We start from the raw sequence: 23,670 nt of genomic DNA on the forward strand, positions 1-23,670 counted from the left end.
TAGAAGTCTAATAGGCAATGTTACATATCGAATATCTAAGATCTAGGCCTTCTAGTTTATTTTAAGCAAATTTATGAAAATTTCCCTATGTACAATCAAGTAACCCCTCGGGCTGGGGCAATTTGACCCTGGGGGGTCAAGATTTGAACAAATTTTGTAGAGGTCCACCAGGCAATGCTACATGTCAAATATTTAAGCTCTAGGCTTTCTGTTTATTTTTAAAAAAAATTGAAGTTTTTTTCTATCTACAATCAAGAAACCCCAGGGGGCGGGGTCAATTTGACCCTGGGGATCATGATTTGAATAAATTTTGTAGAAGTCTACTAGACAATGCTACATGTCAAATATCTAAGAACTAGGCCGTTTGGTTTATTTTTAGGAAATTTTTGAAGATTTTCGTATGTAAAATCAAGTGACCCCTGGGGCGGGGTCAATTTTGACCCCGGGGGTCATAATTTGAACAAATATTGTAGAAGTCTACTAGGCAACGCTACATGTGAAATATCTAAGCTCTAGGCCGTCTGTTTTTTTTTAAAGAAAATTTTTGATGATTTTCATATGTAAAATCAAGTGACCCCCAGGGCGGAGTCAATTTTGACCCTGGGGTCATGATTTGAACAATTTTAGTAGAAATCTACTAGGCAATGCTGCATGTGAAATATCTAAGCTCTAGGGCTTCTGGTTTTTGAGGAGAAGATTTTTAAATATTTTCCTATGTAAAACTAAATGACCCCTGGGGCGGCGTCAATTTTGACCCTGGGGGTTATAATTTGAACAAATTTTGTAGAGGTCTACTAGGCAATGCTACATGTGAAACATCGAAGCTCTAGGCTTTCTGATTTATTTTTAGAAATTTTTTGAAATTTTTCATATGTAAAATCAAGTGACCCTTGGGGCTGGGTCAATTTTAACTCCGGAGTCATGATTTGAACAACTTTAGTAGAGGTCCACTAGGCAATGCTACAAGTCAAATATCTAAGGTCTATGGCTTCTGGTTTTAGAGAAGAAGATGTTTTAAAATTTTCCTATGTAAAATCAAGTGACCGCTGGGACGGGGTCAGTTTTGACCCTGGGTATCATGATTTGAACAAATTTTGTAGAAGTTCACTAGGCAATGCTACATGTTAAACATCTAAGCTCTAGGTCTTCTGGTTTATTTTTAGAAATTTTTTGAAAATTTTCATATGTAAAATCAAGTGACCCCTGGGGCGGGGTTATTTTTGATCCTGGGGTTATGATTTGAACAACTTTAGTAGACGTCTACTAGGCAATGCTACAAATCATATATCTAAGGTCTAGGGCTTCCGGTTTTTGAGAAGAAGATTTTTTAAGATTTTTCTATTTTAAATAACGTGACCCATGGGACGGGGTCAATTTTGACCCCGGGGTCATGATTTGAACAAACTTGGTAGAGGTCCACTAGACAATGCTTCACACTTAATATCTAAGCTCTAGGGCTCCTGCTTTTTGAGAAGAAGATTTTTAAATTTTTCATTTCGGTTGCCATGGTAACCAGAGTTCTGCATGGAATTCAATTCTTTGGACAATATTTTTTAAGAAGACCATCCAAGGAACATCCCTGTGAAGTTTCATCAAAATTGGCCTATTGGTTTAGGAGGAGATGTTGTTTAAAGGAAAGTGTGGACGGACGACGAACGGACGTACAACGGACGGACGGACGGACGCCGGACGGTGAGCGATCACAATACCCCACCCTGAGCACTTTGTGCTCAGGTGAGCTAAAAACCTATGTTATTTGCGAAAATAGCAAAATGATACAAGTAATGCGATTCAAATACATGTTTAACATTATCATCATTTTTAAATATATGTGTCAGGACATGAGATTTTTGGCCCAAATTCGATTTTGGTCGAAAATGGGTTTTTCAGCTAATCTGACAGATTGTCATGTTCCAAATAAAAATTTGCAATTTGACAATAGAAATCAGCCACTGTTATGGAGAAATTACCGCTTTTCGGACACCATATTTTCGTCTAACTGAATCAAAATAGGCGCAGAACATCTTAATGCAGACTCCTTCTTAAAATACTATGAAAAGAATGTACATAATGAAATATCAAACACAACATGCAGTTAATTAAATTTATTTATTTCTGATTCTTTCTTTCATATTAGCACATATCATTTTCCCATAAAAATCGTTCCCATGGCAACAAAGTTGTTAATTCCAATTTTAATAGTTCCTTGGTAAATCAAGCCAAAATTAACATCTAGAAAGTATAGTTTATATATACTGTCAACATTTTCTAGTGTACAAACAGATTTTAAAGATAACAGTTTTTTTGCAAAACTCTTAAGGCTTTCTTTTGTACAAAAATAGCTTTACTGGAGATCAAGTTAGATAACATGACAGAACTAGAACATTAACCTTTTTGTTAGAATACTTGACTCATTGGCATATTTCTTTGTAACTGTTAGACAGAAAATTAGGCAAAAAGAAATAATTATTAGAAATATTATAACTGATGTTGCTTAAAGTAGTAGTAGTACAGATGCCATACTGATCAGTGACTCGTTACCATGGCAACACTGATGTATTTTCTTACCAAAAGTACCATTTCTATCAAGTTCTTGAAAAAAAACTGAATATGTTAAACTGTTTTTCAAAATACTATTTACATCGAAAGCTGTCTACTTTTAAAAGTAAGAAAACCTTATTTCATGTAAACTGATGTGACACTGTATGGGATATACATAATTTTCTGATACACACGGCACAGTTACAACTCTTGCTAGTTCAAAGCAGATTCATATGATAACATAATGTTTTGTTGATGCAGGCATTACTTAGAAAAGAATATGACCATACATTATTTTTTTTTTAACAAATAGAACACATAAACATGAAAGATGTTTTACAATAATTTATAGTCAGATTTATGTTTAATACCATGGCAACAATGCACTATTTTCTTATAAAAATAGAAGTTGCATTTATTGTCAAATTTCTTGAAACTGTATGATCATTTAAATAAAAAAGAGCACTCAAGATATTTTATGCATGGAGTAAGTTTTAAACAAAATATTCTGTTTTGCTTAAACAATTAAGACAGTTTTACTCTAACCACTTCACTGCTGTTCTGGCAACAAAACATACTATTACCAAACATTTCTCACAGTTGAACTGTGACAGTTCAGTTAGTTTTACTTTTTTCTTGACTGACTCCCATTTGTAGTTTGATTCAGCTTGGTGAACTTTTGAAGAAAGCATGGCCTTATTTTGTGCACTTCTGTGACAGTTGCACTTTATTCCATTGGCATACTTTCAACTGGATGGTAAGCAAATATATTAGTTCCTTGGGTTTCATTTCCATTCACAAATTCATAAAGAATTTTATTTTTTTCTGGAAATTCTTTCATCCTTCAGCCATTCTGCAAAACAAAATTGCATAAGTATTAGTAACTTTAAGTAGAAAGTTACAGAATAGAACACTGTGAGGCATTTTTTTAAAATAAAAGTGTCTTTATGCGTAATCTACATAAAAGCATGACTAAAAACTAAAAATTATCCATCCATCCATCATCAATCTCATAATTTTCAAGAATACAAAAGCTAGCTAATTTTCTGACATACTAGACATACACTTAAAAGAATTAATTCATTCAGTCTAACGAAACGAATACTCAAATACTGCAACAGTTTCTTGGAAAAATACATGTATGATAATATTCAATCATTTTGTATATTTCCCCACTCTCCTCTTACTATGCTAGATATGTGTGTTGAATGAATCTGTTAGTAATGATTTCTTTTAAAATGCTATTAATACAATCAGGTCTTATATGTGTATGATATTTTAAGATGTATTTAACTTACTTTTACTTATTTTAAGAGGAATTTATTTTTTGTATATATTTTTAAGATGTATTTATCTTTCTTACAATAGAAAAACAATGAAAGTTACAAACCCACAAACTCTTCCAACATGTGGTATGTAGGCATGCCTTGAGAAATCCTTTTTTTTTGTTTAAGGACATAGCAATATGCCAGATGTTCCTCAGTTGTTGATCAAAAGTGGATCTGTAAAAATAAAAATACTTTTTAAAAAAGCTGAAATGTGAAATAAAGATGGCCTAGCTAGTTACTTCAGCACATAGAACACAAAGATTTATATTAAGAGTGTAATATGTTTCGATCAAAAGCATGACTTTCTTAACAAAATGTCTTTAAAGTTTAAAATATATTAATTTGTAGAAGTTGTTTGTAACTTGTAAAGAACATTGTGTAGTGGTGAGGAATCCAACAATCATGGTCAAATGAACTGAATGCAAATTTAAATGAAAAGCTATTGAGCATCTGTTTTATACAAAATAAAAACAAAACACTATTCTTTGTACTTTTTATTATTAAAGTTAGTTTGAGATGAATAAGAAATAATTTATTTAGACTGACAAAAGATGTGATACAACTGTTCCTGTAACAAATGTGTAAGTCACTACATAAATATGGGTAAGGCTGTGACTTTTGGCCTACTGGTCTTTCATACTGATACACTGATCAGAAATAAGAGTGAAAACTGTTGTGGAAAAAAGTTAGCTTCCTGAATGTCCCCCTACCCCCGCTTATTTGGAGAATATCTGAGGGGAGGGGGGGGGGGGGCGTAATTTACAGATAAAAGAAAAGAGGGGTGGGGGGGGGGAAGAGGGGTGTATTTAGTTTATGTAGTGAGGAAGCAGTTCGCAAGCAGGGGAAGGATGTATTTCATATGACAATGGGAGGGAAATAGAAGGGAGGTATTTGACAGGAAGTTGATTGGGAGGGGGGTAATTTGAGGTAACCCAGTTGTGGAATGGAGAAGGTGGGTAAAATGTATCCGGGAGGGGGGTAATTTTCTTTTTTGAAAAACTGCGGGTGTTTTGGCTGAGATAACTTAACTGGCGCTGTTTTAATTTTGTGATTATTTTCCATTACAATCACAGGTCCGTAACAGCATATAAACATCTCTGAGCTGAATATTTTTAGCTAAAATTAAAGCCCAGTTGACATTTCTGGGATATTTTTGAAGAAAAACACTGACAAAACGGTTGATATGGATTTAATTAATATTTTTGAAATCTACATATTGTGATAATATTACTACTTACTCGTAAATCGCACAATGCCATTCATTATCCCTTTTAAATTAATCGTCAAATAACTGTTTAAGAGTTTCCTTTCTCACGACCTGTCATGTTTACAAATGGCGTGTTGATACAAAGGGCGATAAAATGTCAGTTATTTGATAACGAAACGAAATGACAATTTAACACGGAAATGTTACAATGCATGCTTGATAAATGACGTTTGTCTCTTCATTCATTTATTGTCCCAATATTATAGTGTTAATTGATAAAATGCATTAATTGACGCGAAAACGTGTTGAACTCTACTCATTTTTGTGACGTAACTTTAATCGGGTTTTTCTCGAATGACGCCGCATTTTGGCCAAAAATCTCATGGCGCGACACATATGTTAGCAAAATATAAAATGAAAAAATATAAAATGAAAAGAAAGATATTGATCTCCGTTGGAATCCGAACTCGCAGGAGTTATATTCTAGAACCGTCACGCTTACCCTGCTTCACGGCGTCTAATTGTCGAAGGAAGTCATTTAAATATTTATTACAAAAATAAGTTATAAAAAGGTAGAGTACCCCTTTACTGAAGTGGTTTATTCCAGTAACCTTTCAAATATATTAATAAAAGCGACAGGTCACTCCTAAATGCTAGTACACATTTGCAAAACTATTTTAAAACATCGGACACTTATGTATTAGGTAACACACATTTGATAATTTGTTATTCAGAATTTGGACAAAAAAGCTATTTTCTCTGGAATTGTCTCCTTTTATGGGAGGTAGATCTTAAAAAAGCCCTAATTTTAGTTGAAAATGACCATCAGCATGCTTTTAATGTTTTTTTTATCTTGATAAAATAGCAGATAATGACAAGAAAAAATATTATCGATATTTCAAAATGTATTTATTTATTTTTTTTGTAAATTTGTTTGTTTTGTTTGTCAGCTGTGAGTTGTGTCGTTTGAAAATGACAACTTGATAAAGTTTTAAAAAACTCTATGAAATAAGTAGGTGTTCTAGAGAGGTTATCATAATTCAGTCATTTGCAATAGTGTATTTGTTTGCCAAAGTGCCTGTAGAAATATAGAATTACTGAAGTATAAATTCACTGAATAATGAAAAATGAACATATTTAATTACATTGCTACACATAAGTCATTGATTTTCAATTATATTTAAAGTCAAGTCGGCAATTAAACATACCATGTGTCATTGGGTCCATAAAATCTGTCATACACTCTGTATCTAAATTAGATTATGTTTGGTGCTAAGACCTAAAACAAAGTTCTATATAATTGGTTTTCAAAAAGCATGACAAAACATCTGGTCTCAGTTCAATGTTGTTGTAACTTTGTTTTTTCTGAAATATTCAACTTGTCCCTTTAATCCAGAAAATACAAGACAAGCTATTCATGCATAGAGAATATATATATGTTTACAATGGTCTCTTTAATTCATCCATGTAGAATTAAAACATTAAAAGGAACGTGATATTGTTTATTTCTCCGAAGTGTTTGCACGTGGAATATATAAACACTTTGCTAACATATTTGGCCTTCTTAAAACATGTTTATTATAAGATACCTCCAAATTTCCAAAACATACAAACCGTCCCCGTGATTTTAAACTATTGGAAGTAGTTTTTGTTATAATACTTACTTATATAATAGCCTAATGACAGTAGCAAACTGTTAATGAAGGCAAATAGGAAGAACTTCTTTGACATCCATTGAATTAAACCAGTATTGCAAACAATGTCTGAAAAAGGAGACAGATCATATAGATTTAAATTGTTATACTGTATTATCTTACGGTGTATATAGAGTTGTTTGATTTTGCATACTTTAACCCGTTTTTAAACATTCCCAATAATTTATCTATACCTTCTCCGTATGACAAAGGCAGGACAACAGTATGACTCCTAAAGGCATCAGAAGCAGGTTTAGTGACAGTTCCACTTTCATTTTGCTTACACTTAATTTACATTTCTAATAGAAAAATATGAAACTTCACTTTCGATAAACATGTGGACAAATACAGTGGATACTTAATCAAATTGACCTATAAATATATAAGTTAAGACATAGATAATTAGGAGGAAAAGTGTTTCATTTATCGTATTAAAATTGTATTTTTGCATTTATTTATAATACATTTAAATGCTTCTTAACGTTCTCATCTTAAATATTGTAAACAAGGATTGTCAGAGCAACCAAACACCCAAACATCGTTGGTAGATGTCCATCTATTCCTTCGTTTTAATTTGATTAGTTCTTCAAGAACAGGAATTACATGTATAAGAGTACGTTTTTGTCCGTCAGCACCAGGTCTAATCTTGTTTATTTAATAGCTGTTAATGTCACTACCGACTGTGAAATCCCACCTCGTGTAACTTGCCTTGCCTCTGATAGACAAATATAGCCCTCTGTTACAGCTTGCAATAAATTCTAAATGATTGCATTTGTCCATTAGATGCAAGACACAGCGTAGCATCATTTGAAAGCATTGAAAATTGGGAAACCTCTTGGTCTTGATTGGCAAATGTAATTTACAAATTTGTACTCGGGTACGTGATACGTGTTTAAAATTGCAAACGATTACTCATTTCCAGATATATCCAGGTCTGTAGTTTAGATTATAATGTTCTTTCGTTTCTGGTCGGCTATATATGACCATTCTGTGTCGATTCGTCGTACAACCCAACTCACTCACTATCGTATTTAGTATCTACTGTTATGCTCCAGATGCTTTGTCGTATAAATATCCTCATGTACAATCCTCAATGATGAAAGGTTCTAAGTCATATTTCGTGTGTATAAATTACAAATCTGGGTTTTGCACAAAGCTGCACATACGAGTTAGTCTACTTTTCTGTAAATACGCCCCTGGCCTGAAAACTCAAGTAGTTCAAGTAATTCTCTTCACTGAATAGGAAATAATGCCGCTACCTGACGCCTCGCGCTCCTACCACTATCAAACACCGTTTCCACTTTAAGGCTATTTGCTGTATAAATGTCCAACATCTAGTATACTGAGATAATCCAAATGCAGAACTAGAAAAGTAATCGCTTGTTTTGGGGCATACTGTCGGGATGTGCGATATACAACAGGCCGTAGGGTGTTAACAACCGAATCTGAATCTGATGCTAAAATAAATTATCTCATCTTCCTTTGCGCAATCTGCACGCAGTATAGAGTGAAAAGAACCTTCAGTATTTCACCTTGATCAAGCAAATGATGTAAGGTGGCATTCTGTTTACAAATTTCACCTTATATTATTTGCTTGATCAAGAGCAAATACCGAAAGAATTATGATCATTAATGATTTAATGCATTCCTGAAAGTATTTTTAGCCTCAACAGCAAAACATTAGAAGATTTCAATCGAGTGCAAGTACGAATGACCAAAATACTTATTATGGGTGCATGCATGCAGGCCTTCTGCTGGGGAATTTAAGTGCATATGTCGAAAGCGCTTTAGTGTAGAATAAAGGGTAAGGCAAGCACGACTCGGTGTGCATAACTGGTTTTTGGAAATGATTCAGCTACATTAGCAACAGCCATATCGAATTTATCTGTCACAAGTAGCCTACCACTACTATTTGAAAGGTCGGCAAGTAGAATACTTGCCATTTACGTATGAAGACCTCTTAACAATATAAAAGTTCTGCCTTGTCGAAAATGTGTGTTGTCCTTATAAAGGCGAACAGTGACTCGTCCATTACCGGAATTGGCGTCTGTTATGAGTTCAGAAACTAACAGACAATTTGACATCGCTCACAGTGTGCTTAATAATTCCAACAAAATGAGAGAGAGAGAGAGAGAGGAGAGAGAGAGAGAGAGAGAGAGAGAGAGAGAGAGAGTGAGGAGAGCAACGTCCTGGTTCTTTTGAAATTTACTATTTACATCTAGGTTTATACAGGTACGGTCTTTTTAAGCTTTCATAGCTATGTAACCAAACAATATACACCACTCCTCCTGAATTAAGCGTTTCTGTTACAAACGATCTTAAAATGGCATATATGTAAGTTGGCAGTGCGTAGTGTTGACTTAGTATTAGAGGTAAAATGTCTTATTGAGTGAGGGATATTCGTCTAGTGTGATAATGTATTAGAGAAATTGCCTCACCGTGGAAAAAAGCTGCTGTATATCTTATTTTTTTTAAACAGGGTGACAAACAACGCCATTGTCTAAATACATAGGAAAACAAATTTTGAAATGTCAGTCGAAAGAACCATTTTTCTTTTGTCAGAAATAAAATGATCAATATCATGAAGTAAAGAACTTTCTTTGATCTGTTGTGTTTATTTACCTGTATTTTGTCGCTGGAGTGTTTAATAAATATCAGCCGTTTGTCTGTATTTGATAACGTTGAATGCTATCAACAGAACAGTGGAAGAAACATCTTTTTAGACTCGTGTACCTGGCGGAAGGTGGAAGTGAATTAGAGAACAATTTTGTCCGTCATACTGGGGTATAAAAAAGAAAAGTAAAGGTAGACGTTTTTGAATCACATCGCAATGTAGGCCCGACACAAATCGAGATGTTGTTTTAAAAAATAACAAAGGAGTTACTTTACAAATCCATCAAAATACTTCTTAAATATATGAAAGATGACTAAATAGGGATAAGACAGACAAGTGGTGGTTTTGCTTGCGAAAGCGGAAATAAAACAAGGATGCAAATTCAAAAGGTCAACAATCACGCTAAAAGAAACGAAGCCTACCTGTATTCCAAACCACAGCAGTGCAGGCATGCCGCACAGTAGGCAAACATACGCATTCACGCACACACGCACACGCACGTACGCACACACGCACACACACACACACACACACACACGTGCGCGAACACGCGCATGTACACACGTACATATGACTAAATATGAAAGAAATAATATATAGAAAGGAAGTGAGAACACAGTGGAACTCCGCCCAGGACCGGTGGCAAAATAAATGGTTAAGACTTCCAGCCAGTGTATGGTGGGTTTAAATATCACTCTTTGTAAAATAACAGAGGGTTTTTAAAACATAAAAGTCAAGGATTTGGGCGGGGCAAAATTAAAAGTAACAACACCAACAAAAAAGTCAAAGAAACGTTGGATATAGTGACTTTGCATTTGAACGGGTGGTAACCTAACAAAATGGAAACTTTGGGTCACGCGTTCTGGTAATGCCAACCTGACACTAGCCCTTTATATAACTAACAAGTTGGACAAAACAATGTAAATAAGAGACATCACACTTAGCAGTTATGTTAATGACTAAAGCATTATAGAACGAATGATCAATAGCAAAATAATTCAACGGCTCTGAAAAACGCAGGAATGGACAAGCCGGCTATAACTTTTGATTTGTGAACATTTTACTTATATCCTGCACGTGAATGTTAGATTTGTCTTCATTCAGTCTGTTTGGAATTGATGATGAGGTTATTTTGTACACAATAGAGAGTTTGAGATTCCAACCTTCGCCTTCCTCTTCAACGTCTCTTGCTAAGTTAACATATGAAGTTGAAGTTCAAATAAAGATCATTGAGATTTCAAACTTTAAAATGAACCTTACTTCTTTTAATTCGCCCTTTCAATTTATCGTCCCTTATTACAATAAAACGACGTCGTTACCAAGCAACGTTACTAACGTCAACAGTACAGTATTCTCCTGAAGATCCCGTAAACGGGTGAAACCAGTTGAGTTACATTATTTTATACAATTTACTTGGATTAGCATAATTAAATATTTAAAATAATTTCAGGCGTCTTGATTCATATTTTTTTCCGCTATTGAATATCCGTATTGCCAATCAATACACATATATATATATATAAAAGTTCAATTTGTAAGGAATAACAGCAGCAGAAGTCTGTGTTTTTCGATTATTTTAATTCTTCACTGCAAGCGCTTTCAATTGTACACATATCTTTGTATATATATTGTACTTTTAGACAACATTTCCGTAAGGCGGAAACACGCGATCAGTCTTAAATGTTAAATGTGACATTTATCGTAAATAAAAAAAAAACTTCAGCATTAGGTTTTATTTTGTTGAAAGCAGTTCATTATGACATGAATATTATTCACTTTGACCGTCGTTTAAATGCTGTGTGACATTTCAATTCTTTATGTAACTGGTTGACAATAATCTTGTACATATATACATGGAAGTATGAACATAAATGTATGAACTTATGTGTATGTGTGTGTTGTGTGTGTGAGTATTTATGTCCCCTCGCTACCGATGTGTCTTTATTACACTTTCGGACAAAAGATATTACTGATCAGCTAATTGAAACGTTTCATAAAAAATAACTAATTGAAATCAGGGCACCGATAATGAATCACGTCCTATCAATAAGTAAATACCTATGTGCTCGAATTAATTAAACAGCGTCAGAAGGTAGGTTAATAAGTAACTTATGACATGAAACTGAAAACAAATCCTATAACCCGGACTAAAAACCCAAGGTTTTGCCATTTGCATAAATACGTAGAAACCTATGTTCTATGAAAAAAAAAAAAGAAACAAGTTGTGATAGGTTCTTGAATAAATTGTGCTCACTTTCTACACCAGACTTTATCTGATTTAAGTTCATCATTTGATATACTTTGAAATGTAATTATTCTAATGTAGTCGAACTTTTCATTCTAGGCAATAGATCACTAATAGATAATCTCCTTTTTGAAGAGTTTCAGTTCCTACCATCAAGCTACTTTTACTGCAATTGTTGGGGGATGGGGAGGTGGGGGTGGGGGGTGGGCGCATGGGGGGGGGGGGGGGGGCTTGCAAGGTTCAAGCCATACTGGGACCAATATGTTTTTTCCCTTTTTATCCTTTTTCTAGTAAGTTTTTACTTCTTTCAAGACTTATAATTGATTTCCTGTACGAAAAAATGAAAACAGATGAATTTTATAAGCGATTTCTTGGTGTTTAAAGTGAATTTACTAGAATGAGTAGAGTTACACATCTTTAAACATATTGAGTTAACGCAGTGCAAGTTCTCTAGTTTGCTTTCACTCTTAGATTATAAATTGTGGAAGAAAGTTAGGTAGGTTTTACGTTTATTTTTAAAAGGAGTAAGCACAATTAAAAACAGAAACACACCATTCGACCTTATTTTTTCAATGTTGAAGTATGGATTCTGTCTCACTAATTATTGACATTTTTATTTTATGTTGTATGATTGTTTACCAATAGTTTGATGTTTCTTTTATTTAATTAATGGTAAGATGAGTTATCTGCAAACCTTTTAGATATTGGTTATCACTTTGAAATTTGTCTCTAACTGAGCTTGAGGAGAAACCGTAAGTTTTACAAAATTTGATAAAATACGGCAAGATAAAACTTGTTTAAAAATTGCAAAATAATGCAAAACATCATGGTTATCTTTTAGAATATTAGTGATCTAATACCTTAAACCAAGTAACAACTATGTATTATTTATTGACAGGCATTGAATATAAAACAACAATTAGCGTTACTTCTTACAAATATATCAAAAGATTTGACACAAGATGTAACTGCATTAACCGAATGAGTGAGTTGGGTTTTACGGCGAATCGACACAAACTGGTCATATATCGCCGAGAAGAAGTCATAATGCAAACTGTAAAGCACAAACATCGAGGTAAAAATTTAAAGCATATCAAAACATCCATGTAAAAATGTAAAACATATCATCTATGTAAAAATGTTAAGCATATCTAAAAATCAGTTACGTAAAATATCAGCTGCAAACAGAATAATATTGCAAGATGTAAAAAATATGAAATGTTAGATTTTTTTATATATTTTGATATATTTCTATCTGCATTAAAAACGATAAAACATTTCCGACTGAAACGTTTCCAAATAACTCTTTCAAAGATTGAACGCCATAATTTGTACTGCATTGCGCAGCAAAGTCCACACACACGATTAAAATATGTTTAATAGTCAGCGGTGTTTGATTTGGTACACATTCGGGTTGATCTTTATTCAAAAGATAAGAATAAGTCAAACGGGTATGACCAATTCGACAGCGAGGAAGAACAACGTCCTTCCTGCGAACAGATCTGTTCCCTTAGTGCCATTCCCCTAGAGTAGGTTTGATATCATGAAGTTTATTGAATGAAGCATTGTTCCGTAACGATTGTCATTTAGATCAAATGTATTTGTTTATATTGGGCCTAAAATCCGTATGTGGTAATTTCAAAATAGAGTGTGATAATAAAACTGATTTCTTTGCTGCAATATCAGCATCCTCGTTTCTATGAATACCATCATGACTGGGAATCCAACAAAATATGATAGACTTTTTTTAAGATAGTTCATGAAACCCGAGAGGAATATTTTGAATGAATGATTTTCCATATTTCGGTTATGAATTGACTGTAAAACAAAAAGCGAGTGGGAAAAGATAATAAATTTTCTTTACTAATTTTTATATAAAATTTAGCGCTAAATCAACAGCTTTGGCCTCGGCTGAAAATATTGTTGCATTATTTGGCAAACGTAATTTTGATTGATGAAGGAGGCTGACAGCAGCACAACCAACCTTTGATTCATCTTTTGAACCGCCTGTGTAAATTGCGAAATAGTCCTCGTAAGTTGTTTTGATTTCATGATATTTGGACTTGAATATTTCAGAGTTTGTTTCAGACTTTCTAAAGTTTTCAAATAAAAAAGAACTGAAGGGGTATGAAGAGTCCATGCTGGTATATCTGGAATTGAATTTTCTTTAATACCATCGAATTCAAAGTCGGTTACATTCATAGAAGATTTTATGCGAAATCCAAACGGTTTGATTTGTTTTGGTTTTTCCTCACATGAATCGGAGTATTTTGGTTTAAAAAAAAATCATGAGCAAGATTGGATTTGGTGACAGCCACTCTTAAAGCATATTGCAATGGAAAGTTTTAAAGGCGTGTTTAAAGAGATGGTGTGTTTGCTTCAGCATATAAACTTTCAACTGGCGATGTTCAGAATGCACCAAGAGCAATACGAAGATCTTGATTATGGATGGTATATAACATTTGCAAATATTATATTTTCCTGCTGAACAATAAACAATACAGCCGTATTTAAGCTTAGATCTAATTAAAGCCCTATAAAAACATAATAAAACCGTGCAATCGGCTCCCGCCTCAGTATTTAAAATTACCTTTAAAAGATTCAATGACTTCAGACATTTGGCTTTTAAGTATGTTATATGCGGCACAAAGGAAAGCTTTTTATCAAATATTACAACAAGAAATTTTGCTTCTTCAACAATGGGTATTTTTGTACCATTTAGGAAAAGCTCAGGGTCACAATGATGTTTCCGTAACTGACAAAAGTGGACACACTGGGTTTTCGATTATGAATATTTAAACCCCTTTTCCATGGCCCAAGTTTGAACTTTATTCAAACACTGTTGTACTTGGCGTACAATCGTGCACATATTTTAACGATAACATATCAAAAAATCGTCACCATAATCGTCAACAGAATTTGTGATATAAATGTTGCAGACGACCTTTTAAACTTATGTCCATGTAGTGTCATAAGCTTTTTCTAAATCTAAAAAGACAGACACTTGATGCTCTTTTTGAGTAAATGCATCACGAATAAAATTTTCCAGTCGAACAAGATGATCAGTTGTGTGGCATGTTTATGAAAGCCGCTTTGAAAGTTTGTAATTAATCCTTGCGATTTGAGGTACCAGACTAGTCTAGAATTAATCATACGGTCCAGAGTTTTACATAAACAGCTAGTAAGTGCTATCGGTCTATAATAATATAATTACTTGGGTTTGTGCTATTTTTTCCGGGCTTTTGTATTTGAATTACAATAGCTTCTCTCTAGGAGTCTGGAAAAATACCAGTTTTCCATTAATATTGTAGATTTCAAGGAGAAGGTAAGTGTTTTAAAAGTTGGTAATGTATTTGGTCCGGACCAGCTGCAGTATCATGCCATTTGTCTACAGAGTCAAGTAACCCTGTGGTCGAAAAAGTTTTATTATAATCTTCTTCATTATTTGAATCAAAATTCAGAAGTTTGCTTTCTTTAGTTAATTTAATGTTTCGGGATCTTTCTTCGACCACGAGATCCGGAGACCAACGTTCTCTCTACAGAGCTAAGCGAGCGGGTATTTTTTTCTCAATCTTTGGTCATAATTATGTGATGTAGAGTTTTTTGAAAAAGCTTCACCAAGAGTTTTAGCAATGTCCTCTTTGGTAGATGCAGTAGACTGGTCAGATTGTTTAAGATAAGAAACATTTGAAGTTTTTGCTTTTCCACTTATTTTACGAATCATTTCCAAGGCTTTTTTTAACCGATGACGTAGAATTTAGTTTAGGAACGTATGAATGCCCGGAGTTGTTCTTTGCTTGTTTTATAGTTCTGCGAGCGTCTGCTCTAAGAACCTTAACTGATTGCAGATTGTCTTTGTCGGTCGAATATTACATTTATTAATGGCCGCTCTACGTTTTCAAATAGCGGGCTAACAATCAGCATTATACCATGATTTATTTTTTAATTTACCATTTCTTGAAGTTTTTGGAATTGACTTGTCTGCAGTATTTGATAAAATAACAGAAAACCGATAAATAGGATAAAAAAAAAGTTAGTGAAATTCACCAAAGAAAAATCATTTTTATATAAAGACTGATATTGCTGCCAGTCAGCTTTATCAAATTTAAAATAAGAGGAATCAACTTACGTTTAATTAAAAATAGTTGATAAGATAATCAGGAAATTATCACTCCCATGTGAGTCATCTAACATCCTGCATTCGAAGTCAAGAAAAAGGCTTGGTTGGCAAATTGAAAAATCAAGAGTAGTGTCCTGTAGCAGTATGTAGGTATGTTTTGGATTTATCATTCAGTAAGCAGAGAGAATGTCTTTCAATAAAGGTTTCAATATTCTGACCTCTAGTATTGTTATCAGAACAGCCTCAAAACTCGTGGTGACCATTAAAATCTCCCAACAGAATAAACGGTTGCGGTAGTTGATTGATTAGGTTGTCAAGGTTTTCAAGATTAAGTTTAAATTTAGGAAGTATATATATTGAACAAACTGTTATCGGTCGATCCGTAGTTACATGTAATGCGACTGACTGAATAGTAGTAATCAAAACAAATTCTCTATGCGGTCGTGCATTATTTATTAAAATTGATGCGCCACCAGAAGCCTTTTCTGAACTTTTATTGACAAAGTTGTACGTTGAATAATTTTTAAAGGATATGTTGTCACATTCTTTCAAAAAGGCTTCACCTAAACATATCAAAGATATATCATATTTTGATAGAAGAAGAAGAATTTCATTATAATTAGCTTTAAGTTCACGACAGTTTCACTGGATTATTTTATTCGACATAAATTTGTTCTATCTGGAAACATGGTATTCACACTATTCAGTCTTCTCAGGAGAAGCAACTTTAGTAAACGTTTTCTCCGTCAAAAATTAGGAGGCATGACAGGAAGCTTAGACGAACGTCCGTCCTCCTCATCCTCCATATCTACATCTACTGCTATATGTTCAAAAAGGTTGTAGTGGTTATAATAGGATCATTAGATCCCTTCACCACTCCTCCTGTATTTAGTTCCATTCTTTGTGTGAGTGTTTAATTCACCTATATCGATGATGAAGTACTTGTTGAATTGTTAGATATATTGCATGTTCGTTGTTATTGTGGCTTGTAAGCCGATGCTAGGGGGCGTGAGAGGTGTTTCACATTTCATTACCTCTCATGAACAGACTCAATCAAACCGAGTCTATTATTATTCTTCTTTGTTTAATTCGCTGCTTCCAAAGGATCTTTTTACAGATCGTATTGTAATTAGGGATGTTTTGTATTGCAGCTAGAGCTTTAGCTTGAGGATTTATCAGTACATGTGATTGTTATTTACTGGATTCCGAAGTTGGGGCTGGATTTTGAGAAACTGTCACTGAAACTGTTTGAGTAAAAGCATCAACACTCTGTGTTGTTTTGTTAGCGACATATTTAGTGATTGATGAATACGTTTGTGCGAGTGATGGAGATGTAAATCTAGCATTGGCAATTTGTCTGGATTCTGGAAATCCAATGCCATGTGTGAATTTGACATGAAGAACCTCCTTCTCGAGTTTCCATGTGATGCATTTGCGAGACCTGGCTGAATGTAGATCGCTGCAATTTACACAACGCATTGGATAATTGCACTTGTCCTCGTCATGGGAATGGCCATCTCGACAGTACTTTTGGCAAATGTGATCACTTTTGCAGTTTCTCTCGTTGTGTCCGAACTTAAAGCAGCAGTAGCATTGAAGTGGATTAGGGATATATGTTGTAACTTTTGTCATCCAAGTTATCCAACTTTTATAACTAAAGGAAGGAAAGGTATGCCGAAAGTAACGTAATAGTGTTTGTGTTAATTTATTTTCCTAATCGTTTAATTTGATTCGTCTAGTAGCCGTGACATGTTGATGAGTAAGGCCGTGCACAATTTCAGACTCCAAAACTCCAGCAAGATCAGGACAGCAAATGACCTCCATTCTACATGGCCGGTTGAAGAAGGTTTTGAGCATGCTGCTTCTTCTACTTCAACGAGCAGATCCTATGTGCGTAACATTTTGACGGATTTTGGAACACCAGCTACACCTTGAAGTGATTTTTCAATTACGAATGGAGAAAGACATGTCATTTTAAAAGTTTCATCAGTTGACTGAATTAATAGAAATCTTGGAAATATCATGTTGGATGTGTATGGTCGGTGAGATGGATTTTCCCCTTCCATGCCGTTTGGGTCTGTTTAGGTATGCGGTCGTTTGTTTGCATTTTGTTTTTCCATGTTCAATTTGTTTAGATTTGTCACTAGATGCCCCCACCCACCGCGGAATCTAACAAGGGACTATGTAAGCAGATCGGATATCCAGCTCAAACATGTTAGGGATACAGAAGTGATTTACTCGGCCAGGTATTTTACAATCTTGTTTATATCACCAGCTGTATTGTAAAAATGCAATAAGGGATTTCACTTTACCCAACCAATTGACCCTAAGCCACTGCCTTCTAGCAAATAGAAATTTTAATACACATTGCCATGACGTGTTCAATATCTTTGTGTGAACGTACTATGAAAGTTGCTGAACGTAGTAAAATGTGACGATCGAAGGAAAATACATTTGATTTTGTGTGGCGTTAATTTGCAAAAAAAAGATAATTGTGCATTGTCAAAAGGAAAAAAACAGATGCAATTTGATATGACAAATAAGCCGGCAAGAAGCAGAAGAATCCGAAAGACAAGAAATCACTGAACCGACTGAATATATGTGACGACTAAGATGATAGAAGGAAAGTAAACTTGATTTTGTGAGACGTTAATTTGCCAAACAATGGTAAGTGTACATTGTCAAAAGGAAAAAAAAGCAGATGCAATTTGATATGACAAATAAGCCGGGAAGGGGCAGAAATAATCAAAGGCTGGCAAGAAGCAGAAGAATCCAAAATACAAGAAGTCGCTGAACCGATAGAATATATACCAGTAGATTTGGAAAAGTGTTAAAGTGATACCTGAAAAAGGTAAGACATAAAAAGATTACGGCAGAGAAACAATCGGAATAACCAAAAAAAAAAAAAAAAAAGAAAAGAAAAAAAAAAGAAACCACACAAAACAAAAGAAGAAGGAAAGAAAAAACTATCATCCAAAATGGAATTAGCAAAACACTAAAATTCCAAGATAGACACTACTTAAAACACAAATCAAACCACATAAAGACACAATTCCTTACTAAAATGAACGAGGTACTTACAAACTCAAAATTTATCAAAAGCAATATATATTGATATTTGAGGATCGTACTGTATCATCCTATTGCGCAGTTACATATGAAAAATATAATTTCAATATTCCTTTTCGAATTTGACTGACGCCGCCATTTTTAAAACTTAATTTTAAAGTAGAGAGTCTGAAAAAAAAAATATTTTGCTGTTATCACAGGATAAAATGGTCGTATTATTTCTAAATGGAAAATATTATTACAACGACATTCTTCTTCTTCTTCTTCTTCTTCTTATTATTATTATTATTATTATACCAGATTTATATAGCGCCCTTTTCATGATCAATTTCACGTCCAAAGGCGCTTTACATAGTTCAAATGCAGCCACACAGGGCGCATAATTCATCCTCTACTAGTACAGACACAGAGCGATCTGACCAGAGGGACAGAGTGAGACAAAGCCCCCACGACAGAGAGATCAGAAATCAGATACAGGCTTGTCCGGCTAACTTAGCTTAGCTCGTTGCGAATAGACAGCCTGGTTCTTTAACGTACCCAGTATATAGCACTGATACACGCAAGGATTGTCTGGGTTCCTGACCAGTACACTTCTTATAAACATTTTTTCCTTTCAATTGTCTTAGTTGCGTTTTATTTTCTTTCTTATTGTTTTGCGATGAACCGAAAGATAAATCCATGCCAGAGAAAAATAACTCGTACGTATTTTTGTTGTTTTTTTTGGCGACAGTCAAGTGTTGATGGTTGGGGAAGACACTAGATGCCCATTCCGTGCATAGTATAATCACAATCATGGGCGTGTATCTAGGTAGAAACTGCTAGATTGCTTCTTCACATGAAAATTCATTGCCCCGAGTAAGGCCCCAATCTGCGCATCGACGAAGGGCAAGGGGTTTGCGAACTTCTTAGTATTGCATCCACGAAACCACATAGGAAGAAGCATGTCACGAGTTGAGCATAACACAAGTATCAGGTAAGAGAAATTTTCCTGAAACACAGAACCGAAAAGTTAAAGTCTCCCTTGTCTGTCTTCTGCATGCTGTCTCGATGTTTAATTTAGCATACTTCAGAATGAAGTAAAGACATGACTCCCAAAGTGTAAATATTACAGTTTATCTAACAAGACATAAATGAAAACGTTGCAGGTTCAGTTTGATTCAGCCTATTCATAGACGATAGAGAAAAGATATGAATATAGTTTCATGTTCTGTGTCCCGATTTGAGCAGAACTAAACGTTTGTACAGGCTATATGCCATAAGCACCGAAATACAATTTATGGACATCAGCTGATGTGTTCATATAGTCGTGTACATGGAACCTTAAATGATATGCTACAGCGCAATACAATGATAACTGGCGTTGGTTCCGAGTCGAAACAATAGACTAGTTCTAAACAAGCGAACAATGGGCAGACTTAAACTGCATGTTACCAATGGTGATATTAATTTAAAGCAATACAGTCAAACTTGTGCTAGCGACCACCCGTGAATAGCGACCACCTGTCGACAACGACCGGTCTCTGGTCCCCCGTAGAAAAATGATCATAAAAAGGCTGTGAATAGCGACCACCTGGCGACCGCGACCAGCGACCGGCCTAATTCATTCCCAAGGGTCATATTTGCACCCCCTCCCCCACGCCCCAATAACGACCAAGCTGGACTGTTCCGACATGAAAAGATTTGAAACCGCCGAATTTTCACGACTTTTGCAATATAGTAAACATAAGAATTACTGCTTGACTGAAAATTTGCAAGTTTGTACCGGCCGAATTAATACATAGAACATAAAGAAAGAAAGAAGGTGTAAAAATACTTTTTTATCAGCATGATAATGGCTAACTAAGAAGTGACCCTTTCCCCCGAATAAAGACCACCTGTGAACAAAGACCACTTTTACTTGTTCCGAAGAGTGGTCTTTGTTCACGGTTTTGATTGTATGTTAATTGTGTAAACAACATGTACTTATCTGACGTAATGATTTTAAATTTCTGTCTTCAGTAGGAGTGAATTGAATGACATGAAATAAAGTAACTTGTATGCAGAAACTAAACATAAGTGATATCAACAGTATATATTGTACTATTTTCGTTTTCCTACAAAAGTTTTATTACTGATACAATAACAGAAGACAATAACTTGATATTTTCTGCGAGAGTATAACAATTACAGCATTAAGCTTAAAATCCATGTCCAGCTCACAGACACCTTGAGTCGTAACAAACACACACATCCAACCGTCTTCCACTCCTGACCGTCGCCTATGTGAAATACGTGTTAAAATGCTACAGCATATTTGTTTACCTTTGACAAGGGCAGAGGACGGTTGGATCGGTGAATGTTCCTGGTTCAAAGTGTATGTTGTCCAGGTATACGTACATGGGAATATCGTGACCTCATGAATAAGTTCCAGGTATACTATTATTTTTCAAGTTTGATCCGAAATGAAAATTGTACTTTAATGATGGGTGTGTCCCACACAAACTTCAGTATTCTTTATTCAGAAATTAAATACAGGAAATAGTCCGCAAAATAATTGACATTAGAATACTGCTTTCATTCCTGGAGAGAGTAAGAATATTTATCATTAAAAGCAGACTGATATTTTAGACAAGAGCAGACCAACTGAAATACTTACACTTTCCTAATTTAAAATCCAGTACGCTATACTCAAAATTCCGAAAGTAATTTGTAGATTCCATAACAAAACAATGAGATTCCAGCTTGCAGCAAATGTACTAGCAACCAATTTCGAACTGTTAAAGCAAGTCCAGATATCATATTTTGTAATACAGAGATGCTCAATAAGCGTTTGTTATTTTTTTGTAATGAAATATTGATAGTCTTAGTTTCTGAAGGCAACTTTCCACTATACTGTTTCACCATTAGTGCGCACGATAGATAGATCAGTAAAGTTGTATTCGATATTGGCATTTTTTAAAAGTTATCATGAGACAATATTTCAAAATGGGACCAACGGGTTTTGACAAGAATGAAAAGAGACGATTCTTCAACATAAAGGTTTGATCAGTTATTCCCCCCTATTTTGTACCAATTTAAACGTGTTTGATTATACTATCAGGACGCTTTTGTATCAACTTATGCAAAGTTATGAATACTCGGCGTGAAGTTATACGTAACCCAATCGCTAACATTTTTTTTCTGCAGCGGTCGAAAGCTCAAAACAATATGTCAATATACAGTCATACGACTTACAGACAAATCCAGCATCATCCTGATGCTCTAGTTATCAGTGCCACTAATTTGGTTAATAGACTACAAGTAATAAAAATCTAATTATCATGCTGGGTCAGCAGTGCTGTTTCTGGGGTGCTGTAGCATGTGCACACTGAGATAAGAATCAGGAAATAATAAATAAAATAGATTTATTTTGTGATGATCCCAGATGATATGTTAAAAAGAATATATGAAATCAAAACGAGACATAAAGTAAGAATATGTCAAACAGTTAATAGTGGTTAGTGCACGATAATAAAAAAGTAATGATTCTATAAGAATATGTACGAAAATTTTTTTTTGAGTTTCAGCCGGTGTATATGATTTTATTTAATTGCAAAGACTTAGATACAACGTGTGTGACCAATGATACATCTTGATATCAAGACGAAGATAGTGGTAAATATTTTTTACAATAATTTATCATGTTGCTGATACGTCAGATACTAAATACTTACCGGTTGAATTGTTATAGTTTTCTATAAAAATTAAACCATGAGTATTTTATGCGACATTCAATATAAGTTGGTCAACAATTCTGTAGGAAACATATACATGTGTAGACCATACCGATACCTCGTTGCTTTTTTTTCTTTAAATCGCTCCTCGCCCGCTCCAAAAATAGGTGAAATCCCAAAACAAATATTTTGATTTTTATTTTGCTGCCCGCTCCTAAATTTATTTGAAAAAAAATCTGATGACCAAGAAATTAATTTGGTGTGGCCTAAATTAATAAAAGCAAAAAAAAAAATATTTTGAGAAATATCGGTTTAGCAAAAAGTAAGTAAAATTTCCGAATTATGGCGGTTTATTTTTATTCGCACCATTTTATTTCCGTGGTGGTCTGGGTTCGACTCCCAACACAGCATCGATGTTTCTTTATTTGGCATTTATAAATAGCTTATAAATGAAAACTCATATTCTAATGTTTATTATATAACCAAATTTTATTTGAAAGAAAGATCTTGATTTAGCCTAAATCTAAAGGTCTGTGCCTTGAAATATGTTCTACAAGCATTATTTCCGACATTAAAACAAAACTTTATCATGTCATCTTTGTAAATACCATACATGTATATTTCCCAGGAGACAAAAGTGCCAACACACATACCATTCCTTAACCTTCCGTGCTTTTCACAATTATACAGTCCTGCTGTTTCAACGGATGGCCATGGAAAATGACAAAAAAAAAAAACGGAACACTTTTGACAGTGATTTAAAATCCATTACTTGATAAAAAGTTTTGATAGATACATTAATTAATATTAATAAATGATTCTATACTTAATCAGACAGTTATTGAATGTGCGTGTGTGTGTGTGTGTGTGTGTGTGTGTGTGTGCGTGTGCGTGTGCGTGAAAGTAGACTATTTTCAATTGCATGTATTTACATATGAAATTACACAATAAAATGTTACTTGATCTTTATCTTGTATCTATTGGTAACTGCCCCAAGACAACATGTGGTAATGATAATCTGTGGATCCCCGTAGTTCCCTGCGGTGAAAAACTGATTTCTGATTTCACATGCAATAATCACATAAGTATTAATTAAGTCCAAGAAAAGTCGTATAGATATGGTAGCAAGTCGTAGGACTGTATAAGGAAACTTCTGATTT

The 23,670-nt window shown here is 34.4% G+C and overlaps 1 protein-coding gene and 1 long non-coding RNA gene across 2 annotated transcripts in view; both read right to left on the minus strand.

The window, feature by feature from the left end:
* LOC123544933 (uncharacterized) overlaps positions 1–21,889 on the minus strand; it is a 38,239-nt gene extending 16,350 nt beyond the window's left edge. Inside the window, exons 1-2 of the mRNA XM_053524394.1 lie at positions 21,454–21,889; positions 6,741–6,839 (exon numbers count right to left, since the gene is read on the minus strand). Coding sequence (XP_053380369.1) covers positions 6,741–6,839; positions 21,454–21,517 — 163 coding nt within the window. The 5' untranslated portion in view covers positions 21,518–21,889. The remainder of the gene's footprint in view (positions 1–6,740; positions 6,840–21,453) is intronic.
* LOC123557704 (uncharacterized) lies at positions 1,825–5,284 on the minus strand. The gene is made up of 3 exons (XR_008367275.1): positions 5,108–5,284; positions 3,932–4,043; positions 1,825–3,394 (listed from the first exon to the last, which is right to left on the minus strand). It is a non-coding gene; the product is annotated as an uncharacterized LOC123557704 (long non-coding RNA).
* Positions 21,890–23,670: the final 1,781 nt, after the last annotated feature.

The sequence above is a fragment of the Mercenaria mercenaria genome, chromosome 15, assembly GCF_021730395.1.
Source record: "Mercenaria mercenaria strain notata chromosome 15, MADL_Memer_1, whole genome shotgun sequence".
NCBI classification, from domain to species: Eukaryota; Metazoa; Mollusca; class Bivalvia; order Venerida; family Veneridae; genus Mercenaria; species Mercenaria mercenaria.